This window comes from Triticum dicoccoides, chromosome 7B (assembly GCF_002162155.2).
Source record: "Triticum dicoccoides isolate Atlit2015 ecotype Zavitan chromosome 7B, WEW_v2.0, whole genome shotgun sequence".
Lineage (NCBI taxonomy): Eukaryota > Viridiplantae > Streptophyta > Magnoliopsida > Poales > Poaceae > Triticum > Triticum dicoccoides.
In genome coordinates, this window is record NC_041393.1 from 604,598,971 (window position 1) to 604,616,232 (window position 17,262).

Below are 17,262 nucleotides of genomic sequence, written 5' to 3' on the forward strand. Positions count from 1 at the left end.
TCATCCAGAGAGGCAGCATCGATCGGCTTCAGTTAGCAGCAGTAGCGAAGGAATCGCTCAATCAGGTTTAGTTAACAGCCATCGATCGATCGCTTGGGTTCAGTAACGCGTAGCCTGCAGTGCAATCGCTCGGGTTCAGTTAGAGCCAAACGCCTCGCTCGGGTTCAGTTAGAGCCAACGCCTCGTGGACACGCACGTACGTGTACGAGAGAAACGCGCATCGCTCGGCCCCCGACCACCCACCGTAACCGGGAACTCGCCGAAATTTTCCTCGCCCTCGCTTCTACCACGGTTTTTTCTGTCATGGACGGCCCAAAGAATGTCATGCAGCTGCGTCTCCGGCCCTCCCAGGATGAAAAGCCCATTTTCTGTCATGATTTTTTGTCATAGAAGTAGGAGCCCACCACATCTATAATGATACCGGGTTTTGTCACAATTATCGTCATAGAAGTGTCATAAGTATGACAGAAAAAAAATTCGTTCGGCCCAAAATGTCATGGATGTGTCCTTTTTTTTAGTGTTGGTTGTCGTGGTCGTTTATGTCCACATCCTCTTCTTGCCCTCTGTTGTCGTGGCCGTCAGTGTCTTCTTGCCCTTCGATGTCCATATCATCTTGCCCTTTTGTGTATTGGCCATGACCATCTTGGCTTTGGGTCTCGTCGTCATCGTACGCTCAGCCACCCTCGTTGATCATGCCCTACATGAATTCATTGCAGTAGGTTGGGTCTTCATGAGTCGGCCTTGCGGCCAGTGCTTCATCGAACAGCTTGCGGGCACTGGGATAGCTGCCCGTAAGGATCTCCAGCGCACACTTCTTTTGCATCCCGGTGGACTGGCCGGCCACTGGTGCGACGTTGGGGTTGAGGGCCTCCACCACGGGGAATGCCGGCGCAATTTCACTCATTACCGGTGAGCCATCCCGAGGTGACCCGAAGAAACGGGACGCGCCCAGGTCATGTTGAGGATGGAGACCATACGACACTGGCGGCGTCAAGGTGCGCTGCGACTTCGGATGTGGCGGGTGGGTTACCAACGAGCCATGTTGGTCGCGGCCGCAGCGGCAGCAACAAGAATGGCCGGCTCACCGCAAATCCCTACCATGAGAAGGGCACATTGCATGGCCTGGGCGACAATGAGATCAATTCTCCACATCGGTGTCCTTGTCTCGCGCGGCCTCAGTTGCGGCGCGGGCTGTCGCGACATCTTTTTGGTTTGCCACCACCTTCATCCGGCCAACCCTCTTCGCCGTTTAGGCGGCCCTCAACTCCGGCGTGGGCTCCTTCTTCAACTTCTTCTTTGGTCGCATGGTATGGGCGGCCACGTTGTTGGCCGTGGCATCTCGGATGAAGCCGGTGACGGGGTTGGCTGCGTCGTCTATGGCGCAAGGGCGAGAGAGTTTTGGGGGAGAGGGCGGAGATGGGGTGGATGCCCCGCCGATGAACGATAGGTCAGGACAAGGGAGGGCATCATGGGCATCCGCGCCGACGCAAACCCGACCCAAAAATGGGTGTCGGCAAACAAAAATAACAAACGTTTGTTTTCGTCTCCACCTTTAGCCACGTGTTTATCCGCGTGGACCCAAACGAACACGGACGGATGAAATGGATCGCCGTGTTAGAGCTGACCTTAGAGCATCTCCAACAGCCGTGCTAAACAAGCATTGCACCGCAAATTTACCCATTTTAGCATGCACGCAATCGCTAGTGTGTCTCTAGCGGGCGCGCAATAACCGCGCGCGCGGCATATAGAGTTGGGCGTGCGGTCCGAATCGCTATCGCGCGCTACGTATTTGGGGCGCCCGCTTCCGCGCACGGCACACACGAGCGCTCATGTCGCACTCTCTCCCCCGCGCCACCTTCGCCCCGCAAGCGCCGGCGCCGACGAGCTGACTCGATGGACGCACGCGCCGACACCCTTCTCACCCCATCCTACAGCCGCGAACCCTCCACCGCTGCCGCCGCCGCTGCAAACCCTAGCTCTGGGAGCGTTGGCCACGCCTCCGCCGGAGCTCCTCCGAGCATCGGCCTCGCGCACCTCCTCTTCATGCCGCCGCGGATGACCTCCGCGGCTGGTGGCGTCGCGCAAGCGCCCGCTGTGATGAAGCCACGTGCACCCCCCTCGAAGCTCCCAAATGCGGCGCGGCCGAAGAAGGGCAAGACATCCGCGAGGAAGAACAAGGCGGCGGATGGCTCCGGCACCTCGAAGGCACCGAGGAAGAAGCTTGCAGGGCGTGTGACAAGCGCGGCGGCTACCAAAGCGCCGGCGAGCTCACTTGTTGAGCCGGCGGCCGACGCGCACCATGTGTTCGGCGATATGCCCCAAAGGTAAAAAAATCCCGAATTTTGTTTCCTTCTTTATTTTTTGAATGCATACATATAGATAGCTTATTGCATTGTTCTATATACTTTGTAGTGTGAACGATGATGCATACATGTCAACTATGGGTGTTGGCTCGAACAATTCGCATTGGTCTTAAACCAATGACATGCATTTTGAAGACCATGAGTTCGAGGTGGACGAGGATGGTGAGGGCATTGTCGACGCACCGAAAGGAAGAGGAGGCAACTACACCAACGACGAAGACGTTGTGCTATGCAAAACTTGGTTGGACGTGTCGAGGGATCCATCTGTTGGAGGTGATCAAAGTATAGATGCTTATTGGCTCCGGATGAAAGAACACTTTGATCTTCGCAACATGAGTGGAATTGACCGCTCCGCACGATCACTTCGCTCCTGGTGGTCGACCATCAATAGGGATTGTCAACAATTGGACGGCCGCACAAAAAGTGGTTGACAAGTTGAACCCAAGTGGCACCAATGATGATGATAGGGTAAGTGTCATTTCATCATTCCTCATGTTCACATCATGCTTGTTGTTGGTGTTTCTTGTGCTAACTTGTTTTGTTTTCATGTAGTTACATATTGCACAAAACTTGTTCAAAGGAGAGGAGAAGAGGACCAAGAAGGGCAAGATCAAGAAAGGAAGGCCATTTGGCTTGCCTCGTTGCTATGAAGTATTGAAGGATGATGAGAAATGGAAGAAGCGTGAGGATATTGATGATTTGGATTTGAGCAAAAAATGCAAGCGAACAATTGATTTGGAAGATGATGAGGAGGAGGATGCATCAAGTGAAGATGGCAAGAGAAGCCCCACCCCAAACTCGGTTTCATACTCGAAGCCAAAATGACCAGATGACACGAAGAAAGACGCAAAAGAAAAGAAGAGGAAAGGAGATGATGAGATAAAAAATGCTATGGAAGCAATTGTCAACGCAAGAAGAGAAGCCAACGAGGTGAGGAAATTCGCAAGGAATCAAGATGCCGCGACCGAGGAGAGGAGGTTGGCGGCCGAGGAGAGAAGGGTGGCCGCCGAGGAGAGGAAAATGGCATTGAAGGAGAGGAAGGTGGGCATGGAGGAGCGAGCTAAGTTGTTGGAATGGGAGAAGCACTTGTTCTTCTTGGACACATCTTTGTTCAATGATGCGCAAAAGGAGTATGTCAACCTTGCCCGTGAAGAAGTCTTGATCCAAAAAAGAGCCACGATTCACACAATGGGTGGTGGTGTCCTTGGCGGCATGGGTGGCATTGGTGACATGGGTGGCTTTGGAGCTACAATGGAGACCATGGGAGGCATGGGTGACTTTGGAGCACCTCCGGGCGGCTTGGACAGCATGGGTGGCATGGGTGGCATGAGTTTTGCGTCTCTCATTGGGGGCATGGGTGCACCCCCGGGCGCCGGTGTGCCACCTTCGCATGAAGATGCCGTTGAAGATCTTGGTAACACCTTCCGAGCTTCACGTGATGAGGATACGGCGCGCAACAATGATGAGGAGGAGGAAGAATCGTCTTCGGAGAAGTCGGATGAATCGGAGGAAGATGAGGATGAAGACGAAGACGAGGATGAGGCTTGATTCTTGTGCCTTTGGTTTGCATTTGAACTTGATTGAATTGTGTTGTGAGCATTAATTTAAACTTGTGGGCATGAACTTTTGGGCACAAACTTAGTTGGAATGATATTTGTGATTCAATGCATGCCATGTGTTTTGTGTTGAAGCTTGAAATTTGTGCCCAAAATGAGATCAAATGTGTTCACCGGCTGCTCGCGCGCGCTGTATTTTAGCACGCTGCTGGAGCTGCGCGCGCTGCATTTTAGCGTTACTGTTGGAGGAAGTGCTGCGCGACACGTCAAACCTGATGACGGGCGCGTCGTAAATCAGATTTTAGCGCGCCGCGCATTGGGCGCGTGTTGGAGATGCTACTTCGGGGGAGGAAGAATCGGGTGGAGGATTTGCATATGAGCGCCCTGCGAAAACTGGTAGTACTAGCGAAGATGGACGCTGGATGGTAAGTTTTCGTGGCGTTCGCGCAACACATCCTGGCCTTGCCCGGACGGATTCGCGCGTCTGCCCATGTGGAACTCGGATTCCTGACGCGTTTCCTTGATCCGAATTGGAGTGGAGCTCGACTTGCACATCATCAGAACTTATATAAGCGTACTACATCCACAAGAGAATTCATCGCTTTCCTTGTGCCTACACCCGCGAGACAAGAGCACCACCGCTAGCGCTAGGTCACGCAGAGGACAGAGCTCGCGTTCGCCGCCACGCCATGGCCGCGCCCACGCAGAGCAGCCCGCTCCGCCGATGGAAGCGTTTCTTCCGCGCCTTCGACTCTGTGGATGCCGCCATCAAGCCCTCCGACCCTGACCACTCACGCGGCGAGCTTCGGCGCGCCAGGGTCGACATCGTGGAGCAGCTCTGCGACGCCGCGGACGATGATCAGGCGGAGCGCCTCTGCAAGATTCTCGACGACCACATGGCGGAGTCCCTTGAGACGCTGCGACTGGTTCCCGTGATGCCCAACATGTTGATTTCCACGGACCTCGGCAAGTCCGTCTGCGCGCTGCGCAGGCACGAGTCGGAGCGCGTCCGCGTCCTGGCCAGAGGCCTCGTGAGCGGGTGGAGGGCGTCGATGCACGACGAGCTCACCAAGGTCAGAGACGCCTTGCACAAGCTTGACAACATCAACATGCCGCAGACAAAGGAGATCACCGTCGATCAGCAGCAGCAACATGTCTCCGCCGATTCTGACATAGCCAAGACGAAGGTGCCGGTCATGAAGACGGTGGCAATCAGAAAGGATGCGCCCGGTTCCACCGCGCGGGACCGTGCTGGCCTCTGCTCCGAGGAGAAGATGGAAGCCGCGAAACGCAAATTCCGCCAAGGTTACCAAGAAGCAGAGGACGCCAAACGGCTGCGCAGGACACAATTGGTGCAGGCGCCCAAGATGATGCAGCCAATCAGGAGGTGCAGCAGCTCCATGGTCAAGAAAACCTTCTCGATCACGAGGCAGCTTCACATGGCTTAGGGCTCTAGCTCAAACAGTTGGAAAGATCCAAACTAATGTTTATGTATCCTTCTTTTCCAACATTCAGTACTGCAGTTGTAACTAGCATTACTGTAATGCAGTTGATTGCTTGTCTGTTATGTACATGATCCAAGGAAGTTGATGAACTGAAAGTGAGATTGGGTGTTACAGTACAAATCTACTGACATGTTCAAAGAACTTGGGAAGAAATTACATTGTGACGAATCAATAAAAGCTTTGCGACGTTGCCTAAAAAAAACCAAAACATCCTGTCCAACTCCAATCCCAGATTGAAGTGTCTCCACGAAATTCCTGTTTTCCTCATGGCTTCAATACTGAAAATCTCAGGCGGCTTTTAGTAGTGTTCAGAGCAGTACAACTAGCCATATGGTTTTCAGGCAAGAGCTCCCTTCCTCGCCCAGAAACAGCAAAAAATTATCCATGCCTTTCCTTGGGCTTGCTGCTGTCCTCCTACTCTTCTTTGCCTCTCCTACCAGCTTCGATACTGAAGATTTGCTTTTGTGCTCGAACTGTTCCAAGTTGTTCAGGTGTAGCTAGGAACAAAATTCATCACCTCAGAGGCTCAGATTTCAGTGCAAGGGGAGAATCATTAATCCAAACTGAAATAGTCCAGTCCCACAAATACCTTGCACCATCCTATGGATCGTGTACATAAGTTGTATAAATTGGATAAAGTATAAACACCAATTCTCCACGGATATTGAATTCTCCAATTTATGGTCACTGCAATGAAATTAACTTGCTAAGACTAAAAAATGCCTACACAGAAATTATTCAATGTGATAACCCACCCAAGACATTGTTTTCAGCGGTCTTCTTACAAGGTCGTGCGTTGACATACGCAGGAAAAGACATCCATCATAGACAAATCACTGAATGTGCTCCCAGGAAAGAAGTCACTGAATGTACTAATGAACATTTCTGATACCTAATGTGAAGAGGAAGATACTCTATTATAGAGCTATTCAAGGAATTAATACACTATCTCCTAGCAATGCTGGTAACTTGTATAAATCACAACAACATTTTTCCAGCTGCAGTTTCAATCAAATTGAAAAATGACTTCATTTTTTGTAAGCTTCCTAATTTTTGCTCACAGCTGAAAAGAAAAACTTCAAACCCAGAAGCCAACCCATTATGGATATGACAGGTTATAAAAATCAGGCACATCTACATGATTATTTGCATGATCTTACTTTTTCACACAAGTAGAATAATAATATCATGTCCGTATACATCACTTGCAGCTACTCCCTCTGTCCCATAATATAAGAATGTTTTTGACACTAATGTAGTTTCAAAAACGTTCTTATATTATGGGACGGAGGGAGTGCATGATAGGGTACAAAAACCATGTACTTCTACTTGCATGCAATCTACGAAGCACAAGGGACATTTTTATCAAAGAGCGCAACTGATTAACAACTTTATGCCGCAGTTGCTCCTGCTGCTCTTGTTCTTCTTCCAGGTTCAACCACATGGCATATTAATAGCGGAATCATACTAGCAGCAACCCGGCATCAGAATGTTCAGAACTATTACAAAATGCTAATTAAAGATAACGTTCCAGCTGTTCTAATACTGAATTTCCTATTAATTGTTCCCCAGGTGTGAGTGAGTTTTGGCTTGCTAGGATCTCTAGTTCTGAATTCGGATGTTGAACTTGTTTCATGTTTAATGGAACTGGGCGCGAGCCTTTTGCTCTAAGAAAATTTCAGATAACCTGAGCCAAGGCCAAATATGCGGTTCCATAAATACAAATATCTAATTTTTATCATATAAAACTCTGAACAAAACAGAGAAAAGTAACATAGTTCGAACTTTCAAGCACTATTCTACCATCAGCTTGCAACCACAGTACATTGTGTTGATTTCAGAGAAATGGACTGTCTGGCTGGGATAGGGAGCAATCAACAGATTTTGGGCAGCTCGGCACTGACTTAGGTAGGTTTTTTGGTAACGATTTCTGGTTCAAATAGAGCAGCTAATCACAATTGTTTGTTCAGGCATCAATTAATGTTTCCTGGCATTTTGTCATGCCAAAAGGGCACTCCTGTCGCTGTGCATTGCCTTCCCATGACCTTTAAAAGCTGGTCTGTATTCCATAAGCGATATGTAACCTCTTGACAGTGAGTACTCCTTGACATTATACACTTGCCACCAAGTTCAGTTTTAAGAGTTTGACTCTCTTCCTAGCTCTTTCATAGTCACTTAGTAAGGACGCGATTTCTGCTTGCTTCTGTAAAATGGCAGAGGATGGGTACACGAATCAGTTGGAAAAAACTATCTTTAGACATGATTAACTGTACTCTAGTGAGCTCCAAAATGTAAAGAAAGACAGTCAGGTACAGTAGCAAAGGCAAATTGTGAGTAAGGATTATGGGCTTTTTACGGCTCAGGTAGCGTGCATATTTGAGATATCAAGACCAGTTTTGTGGAGTGAAAATAGACATGTGTGTGTGGTTGGTACCAGTTACCAGACTGATTTTCCATCAGCTACATTGTAATCCAAACGTATACTGTTTCGTGTTTTTCTGCTACTACTACTGTATAGCCACTTCTTAGTGAAGTTTAGCCAGGGTTGCTCATATTCTGGTTAAGATGTTTAACTCTGAACTGAGCGAAGCAGAGAGACGTAGTAATCGGAGGAAGCCATTATCCCTGACATTCCAACTTAGACAACTTGGTCTCAGACTCGGATTCAGAAACGAAAGTGCGCGTTTTAGCTCTTCCTAGGCTGACTCGGATTCAAATTGCTTGCCTCCACTTCTCTGTCTCCCGCGTCCTTTATTTTGTTGCTCGCCGCGTTTCCTGAATCCCCGATCCATCTCACCCCGCCCTCCGACCAGCCTCCCTCGATCCATCTTCCTCTCGCGATTCCACGGCCGCGACCATGGCCGGCACCACGGTGCTCCCTTCGTCTCTGCTCCCGCGCCGTAGCGCCGCCGCCGCCGCCGCCGACCTGCACTCCTGCTCCTCCCGGGTGCGCGTAAACCCCGTCTTGATGGCGAACCCCGCAGCTGCCAAGAGGCCCAAGCGTCCCGGATCCGTGCGCGACGTCCAACCGCCGGCGCCAAAGCGCGTACGCGGTGCCTGCTCCGGGGGCGAGCTCCATGTCGCGGTCGCCGTCAACATCGAGAGCAGCAGCAAGCTTCCGTGTCCCAGCAGCTGCAAGGATCCGAATACTTCGGCGTGCCCCCACTCGTCCGTGATCAAGAACCAGGTCGCCGAATCTCCGGCGAGCGCGACGCAATCGAAGCCGCAGATGAGCATGCGCCAACTGATCGAGAAAGCTCGCCTCACCATGGCTCTCCTCGACAAGGCTCGCTCTGCCACCGAAGAAGAGGCCAGCCGTCGGCGCGACATCGAGCGCAACCGAGCGGAGGCCCGGCGAAAGGTGGAGCAGATGGCGGACACCGTGCAGTTCAACGACCCCTGGATCCATCACTCCGACGTGACCAAGTCCCCTGAGGAGCTGCTCCAAGCAAGACAGCAAGCTTGGCGTTATCAAGCTCACCGCATCGAGATGGCTCGTCGACGGGACATGATGCAGGTCCACGGATGTGTGCTCAAGTGATCGAAGCAGAGGAAGAAATCATGAACAGTGCAGCCTTGTTGGTGGTGGTCTAACATAGCAGAGCAAAGCAGAGTCGTCAGTGGTAGTCTTGGTTGCAAGCAGAGATTCATAATTTGGCCATGAATTAGTGTGCATTATGATCACAATTGATCAATTAATGCAAGGGATTGTTCTATGTAAGAGCATTGGATCTGATGTATGCAAGTAGCACCAGGTCTCTTTCTATGTTTTCAATCTGCTGTAGTAGTATGTTTTATGTGAAAGCATTGGATGTGATGATCCCACCAAGAAGATCACTTCTGTGCTTGAACTACTGTTCCATATGACTTCTATTTTCCTGGAGAAGAACAGATATGTGTGCTTGGTCTAGAAAAGTTTACACCACAACAATGCAGAATTTATTTGTCGCATCAAGAAGGCGCCAAAAAGCATGTTTACTGAACTCCTGAATCCTGATGCATACATGCATCATTGTTGCCAAATAGCTCAAGTGTACTTGTCTGAATTTTGCGACTGCTGCAAATTTCGTTCAGTACAATTTGTGTATATGACAGACCAGTTTCATGTCACACCGCAGAGAAAAGCAATACTTGAAGTTGTCGGTAATGGTGTTTACTTCATTTAATTAACATATTCATTGACATGGATCCACTGAGTTAAGGGAATTACAGTGCGTGGTACATCATCTGAATTCAAGCTAGTACACAGCTTCATTCAAAATCAACTCAACTACAATGAGAAACGTTGGCAAGGCCCACAGGTATTGCAGTTTTTCCTTCTCTCCTGTACCTTCAGCGTCATCCGCAGTTTCTCGGCTTTCTCCTGGGAAATGGAAAGATTAGCACTGCTCTGTATATGTTTTGTAGACCCTGGGGTGAACGATTCCTTTTCCTCTACTTTTATCATAGCTTGCAACGTCAAGATGATTTGTAGACACAAAACAGTCCTGTTTCTGGTTGTCTGCCTTGTAGCAGCTCTGAACTTCAGGGTTAATATTGATGTTTCCTTCCCTAAATATAACTTGTCATCAACAGTTAAACGAACTACCAGTTAATATTTGGAGATCAACTTCAACGGTCAAAACTTGGCCAGCGACACCATCATCCATCTTTGCCTCCATTTGGCCCTCACCAGTCATTTATATCCAATTCTCAGGGCAAAACTTCCAGCAAACATTCAAAATACTAGCCATTGACGCTACTGACAATAGATCCTACCCGCGTGCCGATCAAGTGATCGAAGCAGAGGAAGAAATCATCAGCAGTGGAGCCTTGTTGGTGGTAGTAGTAGTCTTGGTTGCAAGTGTGTAGGAGTATTCCACTGGCATGTTTTCCAGTAGTGCCAGTGAGATTCTTATTAATTTGGCCATTAACTAGTGTGCATTATGATCACAATTGATCAATTAATGCAAGGGTTTTGTTTCATGTAAAAACATTGGATCTGATCAGTCTGATGTATGCAAGCATCTGCCGTTGGATCTCTTTGTATGTTTTTATCTGATGTAGTATGTTCCTCCAATTAACATTACCATGAATAATAACAGGCACCAAGAATATTTCTTTTGTGAACTATTCCAAGTGACTGAATTTCAGGAGAGGAACAGATATGTGTGCTCTACTTCCTTGAGAAAAATTTACACCTCAACAATGCAGAATTTATTTGCCACATCAAGAAGTTGCCAAAAAAGCACGTTTCCTGAATCCTGATACATACATGCATCATTGTTACCAACAGCTGCTGTCTGAATTTTGTAACTGCTGCAAATTTTGTTCAGTACAATTGTTGTATATGAGACCACTTTCATTTAATTAACATGGATCTACTGAGTTAACATATTCAGTACAATTGCCGCAACTCATGCGTACTTGCCAAATTTGGCAACTGCTGCAAATTTCGTTCCATACAAATGGTGCCAGTATCAAATCAACCACATGTCAAGTCGCAGAGAAAATACATACTTGACGACAATGGTGTTTTACTTCACTGAATATCTGAACTCACATATTCACTGACATAAACCCACTGGATTACAAGGGAATTTACAATGCCTGATACATTTCATAGTATCAACTTCAATCAATTACAACGGGAAATGCTGGCAACATTCACAGGTGTTGTAGTTCTTCCTCTTCCTCTGCACCTTCAAGCGTCATCCGCAGCTTCTCGGCTCCCTTCCTCCGCAGAGAAATCAGGAGTGCCCATTTTGACACGCTGGGAAATGACATGACCAAGGAGGAGAATAATCAATACTTCAAAGTGGCAAAGAGGACAAGAATCAATACTTGAACAAAAGAGAAAGGGCTTACCCATGGTTTTTATCCATTGCTTTTGCAAGGATCAATACTTCAAAACTTCCAGCAAGACATTCAGAATACTAGCCATCGCGGTCGGTCGGCGGTGTGACGCTGCTGATAATAGTTCTTACCCTATGACAGCCAGCAGCCCAGCACACTGCACGTCAAACTAGGAGTACCTGCTACAGAGTACCTTCTATGTACAACGTGGGAGGTGATAAACAATTCAGTCATGGTCAGAGCCTGGCACAGCAACTTTATAGGAGAATTTCAGCTTGCGGCAAGATCGCCGGTTTGTAGGTCAGCTCGGGAGACTGGATGAGCTCCACTTGGAGTTTTGGACAATAATATCATTTCCCATGCTCAAGCAGTCAACAGACTACAGGTACTCAGTATGGCCAATGGAGGCCAGTCCTTCAAATCTAGCATTCACTCATCTGATGTTTTGGATGCTCACTTTCATCTATCATTCATTGTTCCTGCATGTGAAAAGACAGGTAAAGTCATTTAGTCATACAAATGCAGGTCCAAATAATATTCTAGAAAAATAGTATGTTACCATTTTTTGAATAGAGATAAAGTACACACATTCAATTGACATCACTAAGCTTTCAGATGAGAGATAGCCTTAAAGGTGAAACAAACTGCTGGCCATGCTGGGTTGTTTCCAGTTACGCAATTAGAGATTAGACATGATTATCATAGGATTAATGAAAGATACAGCATTCGTGGGAAGAGACAGTTTCTGAACTCCACAATATCAATTGCCTCCCAGATCCGTTAACATCGCAGAAGCAAGGGCACTGCTTCTCCTAGTGTGTTCATTTTTCTTTAGCATGAGTCTTGCTACTGGGACTCTTCGAAAGACCACTGACCTAATCATTTCATCAGTGGTACAGGATAAAATGTCCAGCTATATGTTTTGAAATTAGGTGTGCACAGCCCCTTGTTCTCTTCAACTTATATTCATGTTGTAGGCATCCTATACTAGCTTCAGGGTGAGATGCTGCTGCTAAAGCAGGACGGATAGCCTCATCTCTTGACCCCCTGTCGCTGGACTGCCTGCCTTAACTAAGCAATCTGTGTGCCTAATCTGGGCAGGCTGCGTCAATGTCATGCATGGACCCTCACCTCGGCTCAGTATGTGGACAAGGACAACAACAACACATTATTGTCTGAATCTGATCATCGCTAGTGTATGTATTACCAATTCAGCACAGCTTGCGGATGAAAAGTAGTACAATAACACAGGTGGAGTATGTCTGAAGAATTTAGCATGCAATGGAATTAGCCAAACCCTTTCTGACAGAGCTTCTTCTGTAGTGGTATCTACTAATAGTTCAGTGAGGGCCTCCCTCGCCTTGTATATCCAGCCAAGAAAGGAGGGGGGAAGGGGATTTACCGGCCTTGGTCTCGTGGAGCTCGTGGAGGAGCAACGTTGCATCAAGGTGGTGGAGGTCGGCGGTGGGACGGAGGCCAGCGGATGGGGAGGAAGAAGCAGGCGACCAAGACAGCGGCAGCGGTCAGGCCAGGTGCGGGTTGAACCCACGGTATCAATCCATTTCCCCTTTTTTTTCTCCTCAAACCACACCGCCCCGATCCAGTCCACTTAACTCCTCAGTCCGCCCCGCTCCAGCCCATTATAAATAGAAGAAGTGTTATAAATTTTAGCAGCCATTATTTCAGCCCATCCAAACGAGGCCACGTACGTTTCCAGACCAAAACATCCAGTTCAACCCGCCCCATTCCCCAGATTGAAGTGTGTCCATATTACCAGGGGTCTCTCCACATGTGGTTCCAATCAAAATGGCCAAAATTGTTTATTTTCTGACAGTGACTGCTGTAATAGCAGAGAGACTTGTACTTAAAGTACATATTGGTAGTAGGATAAAATAAGTACAACATGACCAACCATACTTACCCAGCAACCCGCGTATTCTTGTAGGTATCCTTCTCTTAAGAGTTGACTTGTAATTTTATCATTTGCAGTACACATCCAGTTTCAACTACTTGCAGAAACTTCAAAGTAGCTGATTGCACCCATTTGCACGCCTTCGGACTAAGTCACTGCTCCTCTTCAGTCTTCGGCTTCCAAAAGTATAGCTTTCCTCAAAATAAGAGGAAATCTTAGCTACCTATTTGCACATGTTCATACAGTTTACATAAGGCGACGAGCCATGAGTACCACACCACCATCCTATTCCTGTTTCCCTCATGGCTTCAGTACTGAAAATCTCAGGCTGCTTTTAGTAGTGTGCAGAGCAGTACAACTAGCCAGATGGTTTTCAGGTGAATTTCCCGAGAACACCATGCAAGAGCTCCCTTCCTCGCCCAGAAACAGAAAAGGTTTATCCATGCCTTTCCTTCGACTTGCTGCTGTCCTCCTGCTCTTCTTTGCCTCTCCTAGCAGCTCCTGCACGGAGCAGGAGAATAGCTCTCTCATCAACTTCCTAGATGGGCTCATGCCAGATGGCAACGGTGGTCTCAACGATTCATGGGTGAATGGCACAGACTGCTGCAAATGGGAAGGCATCATCTGCAGCAGCGATGGGACAGTCACAGATGTCTTGCTGGCCGCCAGAGGTCTCAAAGGGGGCATCTCACCATCTCTCGTCAATCTTACAGGCTTGTTGCACCTCAACCTGTCCCATAATTCGCTCGAAGGCAGTCTACCAATAGAATTAGTTTTCTCCAGAAGCATTATTGGCCTCGACGTCAGCTTCAACCGCCTCAAAGGTCATCTACAAGAGATGCAATCCTCAAATCCCAGCCTTCCTCTCCAGGTACTGAACATCTCAAGCAATTTCTTCACAGGGCAGTTCCCCAAAACAGCATGGGATGTAATGAAGAACCTGGTTGCTCTTAATGCAAGCAATAATAGCTTTACAGGACAAATACCATCCTCTATCTGCATCAATGCCCCATCATTTACCATGCTCGACCTCTCATATAATCAATTCAACGGCAATATTTCTCTGGGGCTTGGCAGTTGCTCTATGCTGAGAGTGCTTAAAGTTGGCCACAACAACCTTACTGGAGCTCTCCCCCACGAACTCTTCAATGCTACCTCACTGGAGCACCTCTCTTTAGCCAACAATGGTTTGCAAGGAGTTCTTGATGGTTCCCACGTAGTCAAATTAAGCAGTCTGACTGTCCTTGATCTTGTATCGACTGGTCTCAGTGGCAAGATTCCAGATTCTGTCGGCCAGTTAAGAAGATTGAAGAAACTCTACTTGGATAACAACCATATGTCTGGTGAGCTGCCATTGGCCCTAGGTAACTGCTCAAATCTCGGATACATTACCCTCAGAAACAACAGTTTTACCGGGGATCTTAGTAAAGTCAACTTCACCATGTTGGATCTGAGGATAGCTGATTTTTCAATGAATAACTTCACTGGTACAATTCCTGAAAGTATCTGCTCATGCACCAATCTAATCGCGTTACGCCTGGCTTTCAATCAATTTCATGGCCAGTTCTCACCAAGCATTGTAAATCTCAGGTCCCTATCCTTCTTTTCAATTACTGGCAACTCTTTTATAAATATCACAAATGCACTTCAGATGCTCAAGGGCTGCAAGAATCTCACCTCCCTGATGATGGGAACCAATTTCAAGGGTGAAACCATACCACAAGATGAAACATTTTATGGTTTTGAGAGTCTTCAGGTATTGACCATAGATGATTGCCCATTGACCGGGCAAATCCCTCTTTGGATATCAAAGCTTGCAAAATTGGAGATGCTAGATTTATCATTAAATCAACTCACTGGACAAATACCATCCTGGATTGATGGACTGGGCTTCCTGTTCTCTCTAGATATATCAAGCAACAAACTTACAGGGGATATACCAGCTGCATTGACAAAGATGCCGATGTTACTATCAGAGAGAAATGCTGCCAAGTTGGACACAAGGTTCCTTGAGTTGCCTGTATATTGGACACCATTACGTCAATACCAGATGGTCAGTGCTTTTCCCAGCAAATTGTGTCTAGACAACAATAATTTCACTGGTGCAATTCCCCCAGAGATTGGTCAGCTAAAAATGCTCGACATCCTGAATTTAAGCTCCAACAGCTTAACTGGTGAAATACCACAAGAAATCTGCAACCTCACAAACCTGCAAACGCTTGATCTGTCAAACAACCAGCTCAAAGGTGCAATATCATCTGCGCTGAATGGACTGCACTTCCTTTCTAGATTTGATGTTTCTAATAACATGCTAGAAGGATCAGTTCCAAGTGGAGGACAGTTTGATTCCTTTTCAAATTCCAGCTACAGTGGGAATCCAAAGCTATATGGACCTATGATCGACAATGACTGCAACTCGAGACCATCTTCAGCCTCTGGGAAGCGACGGAACAACTTGCGTCCTGCATTAGTTATTGGAATCATCGCGGGGGGACTCATTGCTCTCATTTTGCTTGCATGCTTCCTTATTGCAAGGTTAGCATATGATGATCACACTGAAAATGTGGTTCCCCTTCGAAGCAGGCGGTGATAGAGATCTTAAGTTCTTAACGGACGCGGTGCTGAAATCTGGTTCTTTGAACATTGTGTTTTTCTTCCCTCCTGTACTAAGACATGGCTTAAGTCTTCATTGTTTGCCAGGACTTTATGCGCGTCATTCCCAGTTCTCCTCTGCTATGCAAACAGAGCAAGATATTAGGGTGTAATGTAGTTTCTCGAACTGGATGTGTATAAAAATGTAAGCTAGTATTACCAGCATATACCTCCACGCATGTTAACAACCAAATATTCTAAAGAAGGTAAATGTTCAAATCCTCTAGTTAGAGGGCCCTCAACGTTTTTCCACAGAAATGAGTCGACCAAGAACATTGTAGTGGGGGATTTGGCTACAGCAGGAGCCTAATGTAACACATGAGGATAGAGTGCTCGGGCTCAGAAGCTTGAGCTCGAGAACTTACGATTCCCACGCGCATCGTTCTGCATTTCCACCACGGAGCCACTCGCGCGCGTTGCCGGCGTCGGCCGCCGGAGCCGATGCAGCCCCGGTCACGCGCGCCTGGGCCCGGCCTCGTGCTCGTGGGCGAAACCGTCGCTTAGCTCCGCTCCGCACGGTACCGAGGCGGCCGCGCGGCGAGGGCTCGACGCGTAAACGGAGCACGCACGCCCTACCCGAGCGGTGGCGTCCCCGTCGGCCGGCGCGGACGTGCGGCGGCGAGGGAGGAACGGGCTATGGGCTAACCGGCTAAGGAGGACTTGTCATGTTTGTTTGTTTTTTTAGTAATGGAGGACTTGTCATGTGGGGAGGGACCAAGGAGATCGGGCCGTGCGGTGGATTGAAGAAGAGGCATAGATCTGGACGTGTTGGATGCCCAGAATGGGCAGAACCCTCTTTTTTCGAGCAAAAGGGCAACACCTCAGTTCTTCCTTAAAAAAAAACTCAGTTCTTCCAAAATCACTGTTAAGCGGTACCCAAGGTGGCTACCCCCTTTCGTGAAAATTACGCACTGTGTGTCACTTGTTGCAACCTGAGAGTTTTATCCTTTTTTCGTAAATTTGTTTTTTCAACATTTCGTCTATTGAATCGTGTGGCCAAAGCAATAATCATTTCAGGAAAAGTACATCTTCGCATTTGAATACAACAAATCATATGTACTTTTACCTTTGGTTCTCATATTACTAATCATATATTCTTGTTTTCAAAAAAAATCAAATCTTGTCTATATTACAAGAGATTCCCACTGCAACGTGGGGGAAATCATATAGTTCACTCAATAGTTTGAGCAAATTTGTGAAGTCGATGAATGTAAAAGAGTACAATCAACCAGAAGCCAAAAGGATTCTCCCTTTTTGATTGTGTAGAACCAAATGGTACTCAAGCGGACCTCACTCGACCCAATTTTCTTGTATTCCGAACATACCTAAGATCCCAAACTTTAAACTTTCAAATCACTGTGCCAGTTTGCAACAACCAAATAGATATAGCATGGGGCCTCCCTTACTGCCTGGGTGATTGGGACAATTCGCCAAGACAT

At 47.6% G+C, this 17,262-nt stretch overlaps 1 protein-coding gene and 1 long non-coding RNA gene across 3 annotated transcripts; one reads left to right on the plus strand and one right to left on the minus strand.

The window, feature by feature from the left end:
- The first annotated feature begins 4,608 nt into the window (after positions 1-4,608).
- On the plus strand, positions 4,609-15,895 carry LOC119339185 (tyrosine-sulfated glycopeptide receptor 1-like). Its single transcript, XM_037611328.1, has 4 exons — positions 4,609-5,306; positions 6,198-6,212; positions 14,477-15,221; positions 15,315-15,895. Exons 1-4 carry the CDS (start codon positions 4,609-4,611, stop codon positions 15,759-15,761), a joined length of 1,905 nt encoding a protein of 634 aa, XP_037467225.1. The 3' UTR covers positions 15,762-15,895.
- LOC119341407 lies at positions 10,882-13,943 on the minus strand. 2 transcript variants are annotated; one of them, XR_005165076.1, is made up of 3 exons: positions 13,181-13,943; positions 11,272-11,738; positions 10,882-11,176 (listed from the first exon to the last, which is right to left on the minus strand). It is a non-coding gene; the product is annotated as an uncharacterized LOC119341407 (long non-coding RNA). The 2 variants fall into 2 exon arrangements; XR_005165077.1 differs by having other exon boundaries at positions 12,662-13,943.
- Positions 15,896-17,262: the final 1,367 nt, after the last annotated feature.

Excerpts from the sequence above, each read along its gene's own strand:
- LOC119339185 (XM_037611328.1), top strand. The coding sequence starts at position 4,609 with ATGGCCGCGCCCACGCAGAGCAGCCCGCTCCGCCGATGGAAGCGTTTC. Across the intron at positions 15,222-15,314 it reads CACCATTACGTCAATACCAG|ATCCTGAATTTAAGCTCCAA; the intron begins ATGGTCAGTGCT and ends AAAATGCTCGAC.